Raw genomic sequence first — 11,749 nt, forward strand, 5'->3', positions numbered from 1 at the left:
TACAGTGGAGAGAGACTCTGATTCCCAGAGTTAGCATATTATTTAATTTGAAAAGTTCTGTTATTGCCTAGCCGGTGTGGCTCAGTGGTTGAGCATGGACCTATGAACCAGGAGGTCACGGTTTGATTCTCAGTCAGGGCATATGCCTGAGTTGCAGGCTCAATCCCCAGTAGGGGGTGTGCAGGAGGCAGCCAATCAGTGATGATCTCTCATCATTGATGTGTCTATCTCTCCCTCTCCCTTCCTCTCTGAAATTAATAAAAAAATATTTTTTTAAAGAATGAAAAGTTCCATTATCAAAAAAAATTTTTAAGACAAGCAAAGAAACAAGGAAGTATGACCTTCACACACTGCTGGTAGGAATATGAAATGGTGTAGCTGCTTTGGAAAACAGTCTGGCAATTCCTCAGGAGGTTAAACATAGAGTTCATATGACGCAGCAACTCCACTCCAAGGTATATACACTGAGTGGCCAGATTATTATGGTCTCTGAATGCATAATAACCTGACCACTCAGTGCATATCCTGTATAATAAAAGGCTAATATGCAAATTGTCCTCTCAACCAGGAGTTCGACCAGCAGGCAGGCCAGCCAACCGCCCATGTCCCCTCCCCCTGGCCAGGCTGGCTGGACCTCACCCATGCACTAATTCATACACCGGGCCTCTAATTAATACACACACACACACACACACACACACACACACACACTGAGTGGCCAGATTATTATGCGTTCAGAGATCATAATAATCTGGCCACTCAGTGTATATACGCAAAAGAAGTGAAAACTTAAGTCCACAGAGAAACTCCTACGCAGATGTTCATAGCAGCATGATTTGTAAAAGCCAAAAGTGGAAACAACCTAGATAGCCATCAATGGACAAGGTCATAAACAAAATGTGACGTACACATACAATGCGCTATTACTCATCGTAAAAGGAGATGAAGTTCTGATACAGGCTACACCAGGAACGAACCCTGAAGATGTTACGCCAGGTGCAGAAGCCAGTCACAAAGGCCACACCGTGTGTGATTCCATGTATGTGGCATGTCCAGAACAGGTAAATCCACAGACACACAAAGCAGGCCCGTGGCTGCCAGGGGCTGGGGAAGCAGGGAATGGGGAGTGACTGCTAAGGGGTAGAGGGATTCATTTTTGGGTGATGAAAATGTTCTGACCGAAACCGGTTTGGCTCAGTGGATAGAGCGTCGGCCTGCGGACTGGAAGGTCCCAGGTTCGATTCCGGTCAAGGGCATGTACATTGGTTGCGGGCACATCCCCGGTGGGGGGTGTGCAGGAGGCAGCTGGTCGATGTTTCTCTCTCATCGACGTTTCTAGCTCTCTATCCCTCTCCCTTCCTCCCTGTAAAAATCAATAAAATATATAAAAAAAAAAAAAAAAAAAGAAAATGTTCTGGAATGAAGTAGTGGTGATTGATGGTTGCACAACTCTGTGAAATAGCCACTGCATTGTATCCTTTAAAAGGGTACGTTTCATGGTATGTGAATTTTGCCAATTAAAAAAAAAAAAAGAGTTGGGTTTGGAGGAGGAAGAACAAGGTTTAAGTCCTGCATGTTCCAATGTTCTGAGGCTGAAGAGAAAAGGAAGAACCAACAAAGGAGACAGAACAAGTGGCCCTCAGATAAAGGAGAACAGGTCTCGTGGTTCCCAGATGCCAGCTGGCGAATGAACTGAGCCCGGCCGGTGTTGCTCAGTGACTGAGCATCGACCCATGAACCAAGAGGGCCCCCAGTTCTATCCCAGGTTGCGGGCTGGTTCCCAGTAGGGGGCGTGCAAGAGGCAGCCAATTGATGTTTCTCTTTCATCGATGTTTCCATCTCTCTATCTCTTTCCCTTCCTCTCTCTCTAAAATCAATAAAAACTTTTTTTTTTTTTAAGAATGACTTAGGATTCAGCAGTGTGGGGGTCCTGGTGACCTGATTCAGCAGAGTGGATTCAAGAAAGAATTGGAAACTAGAAAGTAACGATAAGTAACGACGGTAAGCACACAAAACCCTTTTTTAAAGAAGAGGAAGAGTGGGGAGTGCTGCTGGGGTGGGAAGCATGAGCACAGTAAACAGCGTATCGCATGAGCCCAGAGACCGTGGACATGCAGGGCGGCAGGGAAGGCTGTGCTCGGGGACACTCACGTGCGTGGGGTACTTCGGTCTCCCTCCAGTAGCGATGACAATGTGCTTAGCCGAAAGCAGAGTCTGAGAAGAAACCAAGGAAGCCAGGGTCAGACAGATACATGGTGGTCACCCACGCCTCTGCCAGCAGGGACCCCAGGGCAGAGACCCACGCTTCTAATGCAACCCCTGCCCGGCACTGCGGACCCTGTGGGCAGCAGCTCAGAGGCCTGTGGAGCTGGGAGCCCATGAGGGTCCAGGGACAGGCAGAAGAGGACAGGGAGTTGTTCTAACTCCAAGCCCTTCACAGCTTACAAAGCACCCTGCGGGGGTCTCGTTCCCACTAAACCGCGCAAGGGTGTGATCACCCACCCCATGGCCTCATCACGCGTCGCCCACGTGGCACGTGAATCGCCCAGGATCCGCACCTCGGTCCGCGGCTCGGCCGGGACTCACCTCTTTCCCACCTTTTGTGACCCCGCGAACCACGTGCTCATTCACAAAGCTGGCCTTCATGTTAAAGTAACTGACTTTTCTGCAAAATAAACAGAATTTTCAAACATTTCCTTTACAGGTTCGGCATCACCTGTGGGATTAAACCGGGAGAGCCCTGTGTGGCTGGTAAAATGTGAGCGCGGGCCCACAGTGAACAGCCTCCACCGCCAGTCCAGGTGGGGAAGCGGAGAGAACAGTGCCGGGGAGCACGGGGGAGGGGCAGAAGCCCGGCCTCCCCTAGGGGTCAGGCACATTCCACCAAGAAGAGACCCCCATGTGCACCCAGTTACCCCAAAACATCCCAACCACCAATTTCCCGCTGGCAAGGAAGAGAGCCCAGAATATAGGCAGCACCCCCAACCTTTAGGGACAGTGAGACCAGGAAATGGGTCCCACGGGAGCACAAGGGTGGTTGGGAGCAGGGTGCGCAGAAGCAACCCACCCTCTCTGATCACACAGGCTGTGCTGTGGTGTGGGCTCCGGGCGGCTCTGGGGAGCCTTCCCCGCCACCTCAACCTGGCGTTCTCCCCAAAGCCAAGCCCTGTGCCTCCTGTCCCACCTGAAGCCCCTACAGAAGTCCTCGCTCACCCACGGCCCGTTAAGAGCTGCAGGACACAGAGACCCAGTTCCACAGCAGCCTCCTTCGGTGAGCAGCTCTAGAGCCAGCCCAGTGCCTGGCCTGTTGGGTGCCCACCCGCCGTCAGACAGAACAGATGGCAGAGCCTGATGCCTCCAGAAAACTGCACTGGGGAACAGCGAGCCCCATTCGGAGGAGAAATGACACACCGTGGCCTAGCTCCCCGAGGGACCCCGGGGAAGCCAGGGGAGCAGCCTCCCGGCTCAGCTTTCTTAGGTAACAGGGCACAAAACAGCTGCCTACGGCACGGCCAGGAAGACCCCTTGGGACCAAGCTAAGGGTGCTCAGATGAGGGCCACCGGACCTCTGAGGGAGTGGGTGCCCTCCATGACCCACATGGCCTAAGGCAGAACTACTGGACAAGGAGCAAAGCTTAGCCTGGGTCAGTACAGTGTCAGGCACCTCTCCCTAAGGATGGGAGATGCTTCGGTGGGAGGAAATGTCAGCATCCGGGCTGGGGCTCCCAAAGGGCTGATGGGCCCTGGTGGGCTCAGGCCGGAGCGATCACATCAGGCCTTTGCTCTCGCGCACAGCGCCAGGCCTCGTCACCGTGCCCAGGGAGCCGGAAGCCAGAACAGGGGCCGCCTGCTGAACCTTGTACACTGTGAACCTCACGCTTTGCTGCTCCGGGCTCTGCTGGGCCACCCCGCAGGGCAGCCTCCACTCCCCAGGGCACTCGCCTGCCAGCTGCTTATCTGCACGCTCCACCCTCTGAGCAGGGACTCTCATCTCATTGCCGCTGAGCCCCCAGGAGTAAGGGCTTGTCGAGGTCTGAGATGACCCAGGGAAGGCCAGGGGGCGGCGAGGCTCAGTACCTCTCCTGCAGTTGGACCCGGTGCCCCCAGTTCAGCGACTTCACGTAGTTTTGAACGGCTTCTGCCATCTTACTCCTGTTATTGCACAAAACAAAACGTTAAAAGCCACCACAGAAGTGGTAGCTATAGAGTCCCAAACCATTAGATGCAAATAGTGCGTTAACAGAACACCAAGAAACAGAGGTGTTTCTAAACATGGTCAAACATGATGTCCCTCCCCATGGCCACCACCACTGTCCCAGGTTCGGGGCTGTGGACCTTTGGCCTCATGGGAAACAGGGCTTTGGTCCACAGAGGTCAGGACCGGGCAGCAGCCCTGCGTCTAGGTCACCGAGAACCACGAAGGGGCCTGAGGGTGGCTCTCAGTGGACCAGGTGCCACCTGCTAAACCTAAAATGGCGTCCACCCCGAAACACTGGCCTTTGGGGTCAGGTCATCCTATATGGGGGTGTCCTGTGTGCTGCAGGGCCTTTAGCAGCATCCCAGGGTGCTACCCAGTAGATGTAGCAGCACGCCCATCCCCCCCACCCCTCTGGTGATAACCAAAAAATGCCTCCAGACACTGCCCCATGTCTGGGGTCCAAGGCTGCCCTGGGTGAGAAGCCCCATGGGACAGCATGGTCCCCGACAGGTTAACAGATGAATAAACCTCCGCCTCCTCCGGGAGTAGCAGAAACGCACTGGGCTGGGGCGGTGGGGGCTTGCCCGGGGTGGGGAGGGGGGTCAACTGGGGAAAAAGGAGACATATGTAAAACTTTAGACCAGTGATGGGCAACCTTTTGAGCTTGGTGTGTCAAACTTCGCCAAAAAACTGAGCATAACTCGGGTAGTGTGTCACTTTGAGGAAAAAACATTATTTCGCAAATGTTTCATCCTCAGGAGCAGCAAATGTTTCATCCTCGGCATGCGGCCGCCTCAGGGGCTGCGTGTCATCAGAAATGGCTACGCGTGTCGGTGCTGACACGCATGTCATAGGTTCGCCATCACTGCTTTAGACCATAGATAAAAATTAAAAAGAAAGAAAGAAAAGCACTGAGAACAGCCGGGCTCCTCACCAGTCATGCGGGACCTGCTGGGGCACCTCCCAGCCGTAGTGGGGGGCGTCTCGGATCATGCCCCCCAGCAGCGCTGCGTGGTGCATCAGCTTCTTGGGGATGCAGCCAACGTTCACACAGGTGCCGCCGAGGCCCCACCGGGTGCCTGGTACGGTGAGAAGAGCACATTTAGGTTCATATTCAGGTGACGCCGAAGGCTTTCCTGTTCTTCTACCGTTTAGAATTCCTTTAGGTTGTGGCTTGTAGCTCATACATGGCCCAGGTGACCCTGCCCTACTGCTTTGCTCTGTATAATTGTGTTCAGAGTCCTTTTTCAGTGTGGTTTTTGTTGTTGTTGTTGTTGTTAATCCTGACTGGGCCAGGGATCGAACCTGCCACTCAGGTATGTGCCCTTGACCAGAAATCAGGCCTGCAACCCTCAGGGGGCGCAGGCCGACGCTCTAACCACTGAGCTATACCAGCCAGGGCCAGAGTCGTTCTTAAATAAGAACGAGGAACTTTAAAGCAATGGCGGTTTACCGGGAAACAGGGCACTCTCTGGAGACTCTGGAAAGCAGGGTGCCTGGTGGCTCAGCTGCCCTCTGTACCGGGAACTGCCCTTCCCAACCCGCCTCCCCAGGACACGTGGCTCCGGCTGGGGGCTGCCTACCTTGCGGGGACGGTTCCACGTAGTCTACCACGGCCACCTTCTTTCCCAGCTGAGCGGCTGGAATGACAAGAGGAGAGGGCAGGTGGGCACAACTGGGAGCTGCTCTGGGGCTGGGGACCCAGAGCCTAGGTGACCCAGAAGAGGATGGGAAAGGACGAGGGCCAGTGGCACCACCAGCTCTGCACCTGGGTCTCCCGCTGCCTGCTGCCACCCCGCTGTGCCGCCCGCAGGCGGGAACCCTCTTCGGGGCCCAGCTCTCCCTCGCCTCCCACCCCAAGACACTCAGCACAAGCCTAGCGCCATCGATGTGTTAATGTTTCTCTCTCGCGCTCTCCTTTCCTCTCTGAAATCAATACAAATATATTTTAAGGCCGAAACCGGTTTGGCTCAGTGGGTAGAGCGTCGGCCTGCGGACTCAAAGGTCCCAGGTTCGATTCCGGTCGAGGGCATGTACCTTGGTTGCGGGCACATCCCCAGTGGGGGTTGTGTGGGAGGCAGCTGATCGATGTTTCTCTCTCATCGATGTTTCTAACTCTCTATCCCTCTCTCTTCCTCTCTGTAAAAAATCAATAAAATATATTTTTTAATAAATATATATTTTAAAAAATATATATATATTTTAAAAACACACACACATACACACACACACACACACACACAGTTCATAGCAGCACCGTTCACAATAGCCCAAACTAGAAACAAGCCAAATGTCCATTTACAGGTGAATGAACCAACAAAATGTGATATATATATATATATATCTCAGAATACTAATCAACAAGAAAAAGGAATGGACTGTGGATATATACAGCAACAAAGATGAATCTCAAATCAATCCTGCTACGTGAAAGAAGCCAGAAAAGAATACATATACCATGATTCCATTTACACACAATTTTAGAAAATGCAAACTAATGTATAGTGAGAGAACACAGATCAGGGCTTGCCAGGGGATACAGCAGGGAGGGGGGAGCAGGAAGGACTTCTCGGGGTTTGAGGAAACTTTGAGGGTTGTTATGGGCTGCATTGTGTCCCTCCCAAATTGGAGTGCTAACCCCCAGAATCTCAGAATGTAGCCTTCCTTGAAGACAGGGTCTTTAAAGGGGTGGTCCGTTAAAATGAGGTCGTATGGGTAGGCACTAATACGACCTGACTAGTATCTTTATGTAAAAAGACATTCACACCAGCGGAGGGACAACCACGTGAGGACATATTGAGAAGGCGGCCAGGTACAAGCCAAAGAGAGAGAGGTTTCAGAATAAACGGACCCTGCTGGCCCGTGATCTCAGACTCCCAGCCTCCAGAACTATAGGGAAATACATTTCTGCTGTTTAAGCCACTCGGTCTATGACCTTGGTCACGACAGCCCCAGCACACTAATACAGGGGTGATCACGGACTCATTATCTTGATTGTGGTACCATTTCACAGGTGTGTATGTACGTCAAACCTTATCAGGTTGTCTACTTTAAATATATACGATTCGTTAATTATATCTCAATAAAGGTATAAAAAAATGCCACTGTTACAAAAGCCACAGACAGACCCGGGAACTATTCTGGGTTGAGATATGTCTCTAGAGAGACGACACTGGAGCGGACACAGGTCCAGGGCTTTCTCCTGCTATAAGGGACAGACAACTGCAGTTTGTTTCCTGGGGTGACTCAGTGGTCCAGTGGAGTGAAGCCCCCAAGTCCCTCTGTGAGCCCCCAAATCAGCCAGGAGACTTCCCAGGTTCCTGGCCCTCAGAGCAGGCTGGTCCCCTTCCCCAGCCCTCAGAGCAAGAGCAGTGGAGAGTGAATTTCCTTTGCGCCATCTGAGATTCTAAAACCTAGCATCTGCCACGAGGGAGCCATAGTTTCATGGCCAGGGTGCCTGCTCCACCCCCTCTTGCTTTGGGCCCTGTTTCTCTCCCGTCTCCTCCCCTTCACTCTCCCACATCTTCCCCGCTGTCATTTAGACGGGGGAGCAGACTGCTGGGCGCTCCTACAGCAGAGCCCAGGGTCTACAGGGAAACCCTGGCCGTCTGTCCCCACCTGGGGGAGCGGCACCCTGCAACTCGAGAGAGGCGTGATGTCTCAGGGTGCCTCTGGGTCCAGCCCGTGTCCGGCACACCTCTTCACGAAGTGCCCCTGGGGCCTGGGCCCATCTGGAGAGCAAGACACAGCCAGCACAACAAACCGTGATGTCCGCGGGCCGGTGCCAGGGCTAGGAACCAGGACAGCGGAGCCAGGGACGGGAACTGGACATGCAGGAGGGTACAGTTCGCAGTAAGGCCATCTCGGCAACAAAGACTGGAGGGAGGTGAGTGAGCCCCACAGCTAACTGAGCAGGTGAAGAGCAGGCTACGAAGGGCAACCGCCAGGGCATGGCACCAGGCCACAGGGACCTAGGGAAGCATTTGCAAAACAGCGAAGAGGCAGGGGGCCGAGTGGTGTGAGGGAGGGCGTGGGTGGTGGGAGAGATATCCCAAGGTGGGGAGATCCCGTGAGGCCTGGGGCTTGGTGCTGAGGAGGGCAGACTCGGACGTGGGGTTCCAACCTGGCTGCCGTGGGCTGCACAGATAACTGGGGTACAGTGGGGAGCAGGGCACAGTGACAAGATGGCTGGGGTGATCCTGGCAGAGGGATAGGAGCCTGGAGGCCAGCTGTGGAGACAATGAATTCTGCTCCTGGCTTCTCAGGGCACATCCCCACCCAGCCCTGGAGAGCACCACCACCCACTCCGGGGGGCGCTGAAGACGTGGTGACACCATCAGGGCACAGGCCACAGGACACATACCTTCCTTGGCACAGGCCAGCCCGCCGGATCCCCCACCGATCACCAGGAGATCGTAGTCCGGTCGTCCTGCTGGAGTAAGGGGACAGGGGTAAGAAGGAAGGGGCAGGACAAGCCTGGGGCAGCAATCCCAGCAGGTAACACATAATTTCCCAAGGGCAAGCAGCCATCTTGTTAAAAGTGGCACAGGCCCTTGCCCTAGCCGGTTTGGCTCAGTGGATAAGAGTGTCAGCCTGCGGACCAAAGGGTCCCGGGTTCGATTCCGGTCAAGGGCACATACAGGCTCCTCCCCGGCCCTGAGTTCCTCCCTGAAATGCCTTTGGGGCTCACTGTGGTGTCACCTCAGAGGCAGCACGCAGCCTCCACTCCCGCGCCCAGCACAGAGGACTGCTCGTCTCTTCTGCAAACTACTGACATAGAAGGCAGTCAAGAGACAGCCAAAAAGAAGACATGGGGAAAGGGAATGGAGTGAGTAGGTGAGAGTGTCCTTAGGGATGGCCAGCCTGTGAGAGCTCTAACCCAGGACCCAAGTTGGGGATGCGCCAGCGCAGGCATGGGATCAAAGACTCTGAAGAGGTCTTAAACTGCCGTCAGTCACTCTCATGGCTTCCATGTGAGCCCAGAGCACCAGGAAGGAAGAAATAACAGGAAATGATCAGTCCGTGGGTCTGCTACCCAAGGCCAGTGAGCCTCAGAGCCTGGGCCTCTCCGTGAGAAGAGTGCGGCTGTTTTTGCAGCCACGTAACCTCCCTGGCTGTGGAGAAAACACGCAGAGTCCCAGGCCCTTCAGGGACCTGAGCTCAGTAGATGCCCCACAGGCCACAGTCCGGACCTATGCTCCTCAGGGACACAGCAGCTCGGGCCTAGAGGAGGCCCTGGGTTGCAGTTGAGGAAGCCTGGGGAGCAGCGGCCAAGAGCTGTGTCCAGGCACTCGGTCCACGGCCCGCAGGCAGCCTGCCCATGGGGACCCGCAGCTGTGCCCGCCAAGCAGCAGGGTCATGCCGGTTCCCTCCAGCAGGAGGGCACCTAAGATGCATGGACAGGTTCTTAGGGATCGAATGGAGCCACAACTCGGTTCAAACAGCCAGTCCAAAGTGGACCCAATTCCAAATGCAACTCAGAGATTCTGACGGGGTCTTCACCTGCTGTCAGTCACTCTGATGGCTTCCATATGAGCCCTAGAGAACCCCAAACCAACTGCTGTTGGAGAAAAGCTACCGCCGGATGAGGAACTCAGGCCTGCGGCGTGGCCGAATCTCTCCAGCTGCCTGTCGGGGAGGGGTAACAGGGGGAGGCTTGACCCAGTAGAACACCCCTACCTTCCATTGCAGGTGCTCGTCCTTCCTGCCACCACAGCAGGGTCCCTGCTGAGTCTCCCAGCCCGGTGGCCCCCCACCCCCCGCCCCCCTTTATCCGACCAGCTACCAGGCAGAGGGCAGGAAGAGCAACTGGCCATGTGGATTATGGGCTTATCTTTAGCGGTTTGCTCTCCCCACTCACTGCGCACACCCAGGAGCCCTCTGAGCCTGATAACCACTTGGAAGAGGCCGGCAGTGCAGCCTTCGGTAAGGGAGAGAAATCTGCCTTTAAACTCATGGGAAGGTTTCGATAGCTTGCTGGGGAGGAATGACCCTGAAGGACCCCAGAGTGGATGGAGGGGGGGGGAGCCACTCTGCAGGGTTACCTAGAGGCCCCGGGCTGCCTCACAGCCTCGCCCTCCCCACCTCAGCCGGGCACAGCAGGCAGGGCTGGCCCAGGAAGGTCTGTCTGGCCTCTGTGTTCTTAGCCCAGTGGTCGGCAAACTGCGGCTCTCGAGCCACATGCGGCTCTTTGGCCCCTGTTGACTAATGAGTTTGCCGACCCCTGTCTTAGCCCATTGCCCTTTAATTTTCTGCTCCTCTCTGACCACGGTGCCCGGCACAGGGGCCCCGCAAGGGTGGCAAGGCTGAGTGAACAGCGTGCTGTTCTGGGAGGGCAAGTGGCCCACAGGTGTGCCCGGCAGCTTGGGGCACTACCTTGGGGAGACCCTAGCAGTGGGTGTTAGGGGACAGGGGACCCCAGCAGCACTGCCATGCTGGTTCCTGTGCAGGGAAAGCATCACAGCCTCCCCACAAGCCTGGGACACAGCCGGCCTCTTTCTCCTCTCAGAGACGCCGCAAGGCTGGCATGGAGGAGACGGTGTAACATCTGACCAGGTGTCCTGGTTGGGGGTTGGCCCTATCTGCTCATCACCACAGCTGGGGGGGGGGGGGGGGAGATGCAGAATTCTTGGGGCACTGCCTCCTGCCTAACTGGGAACTAAAGACTCCATCCCAAGGCCACTGGTGTGACGCTCTTCCTAAAAAAATGACCCTGAACTGTAGGGGCAGCTCCTGTTTCCAGATCTTTTCCTTGCCCCCCACCCCCGCCCCGGGTTCCCCAAGGCCACAAAGTACACGTTTGCCCAGTTACACGTGCAGTCAGCCCTTGCTCTCCAGCCCCCCATTGGCCAAGGGCCACCACTCGATTCCCGCAGCCCCAAGTCTGTGAAGGGCCCCTCACCGGGCCCCTGCTCAGGCCCTTGCACACTCCCTCACACCCTCCTGAGCAGCCAGCCCCTGCTCGGGACCCTGGTGGCACGCCAGCACTTGTGGGTCTGTGATCGCGGTCCTGGTTTGGTCAGTGTCCCTTAGTGGCTCCAGGAGGTTGAGCCACAAGTCCTCTCCAGCCCAGGGCACCTGCAGAGCAGCGGGTGCCCAGCCCCGCCCCCCGGCTCCCTGGCACCCCTCACGGGCTCCCGCATGTGCCTGTGCTGAGAACTTGCTGGGTGGGGCGCTAGGGCCTCGGGGAGGGGACGGCCCCCGGGAACCTCAGGAGCTGAGCCGCCCTCCGCCTGGGATCCATAGTCAATACTGGGCAGCGGGAGGGGGCGCGAGCGCGGGGGGCGCCCCAGCAGCACCTCTGCAGGGCTCCCAGCTGTTGCTCCCTCTGGAAAGGGTCCGAGGGCGCCCGGCGGCTGGAGGACGCCCGTCCCGGCCGACACCGCCACACCCGGGGACACCACCACGTGGACGCCCCCGGCCGGGCCCCGCCCTACCTGCTGCGCCCTGCGCCGCGCCCCGCACCCCGCCCGCCGGGACCGAGGCCTGCGTCCGCCACCGGAAGCGCCCGAGGAGTCCCCGCAGCGCCGCCCGCACCGCCATCGCCGCCAT

The 11,749-nt window shown here is 56.2% G+C and overlaps 1 protein-coding gene across 3 annotated transcripts in view; it reads right to left on the reverse strand.

The window, feature by feature from the left end:
- TXNRD2 (thioredoxin reductase 2) overlaps positions 1–11,749 on the reverse strand; it is a 46,847-nt gene that overhangs the window by 34,897 nt on the left and 201 nt on the right. The window contains exons 1-7 of one of the 3 annotated variants that reach the window (XM_054712505.1): positions 11,635–11,749; positions 8,562–8,627; positions 5,782–5,838; positions 5,133–5,277; positions 4,078–4,152; positions 2,587–2,665; positions 2,152–2,214 (exon numbers count right to left, since the gene is read on the reverse strand). In XM_054712505.1, the coding sequence (XP_054568480.1) occupies positions 2,152–2,214; positions 2,587–2,665; positions 4,078–4,152; positions 5,133–5,277; positions 5,782–5,838; positions 8,562–8,627; positions 11,635–11,749 (600 nt within the window). Of the gene's footprint in view, positions 1–2,151; positions 2,215–2,586; positions 2,666–4,077; positions 4,153–5,132; positions 5,278–5,781; positions 5,839–8,561; positions 8,631–11,634 lie in introns of all 3 variants that reach the window. The other 2 variants (XM_054712504.1, XM_054712506.1) reach the window with 2 other exon arrangements.

The sequence above is a fragment of the Eptesicus fuscus genome, chromosome 23 (genome assembly GCF_027574615.1).
Source record: "Eptesicus fuscus isolate TK198812 chromosome 23, DD_ASM_mEF_20220401, whole genome shotgun sequence".
In the NCBI taxonomy this organism is placed as follows: Eukaryota; Metazoa; Chordata; class Mammalia; order Chiroptera; family Vespertilionidae; genus Eptesicus; species Eptesicus fuscus.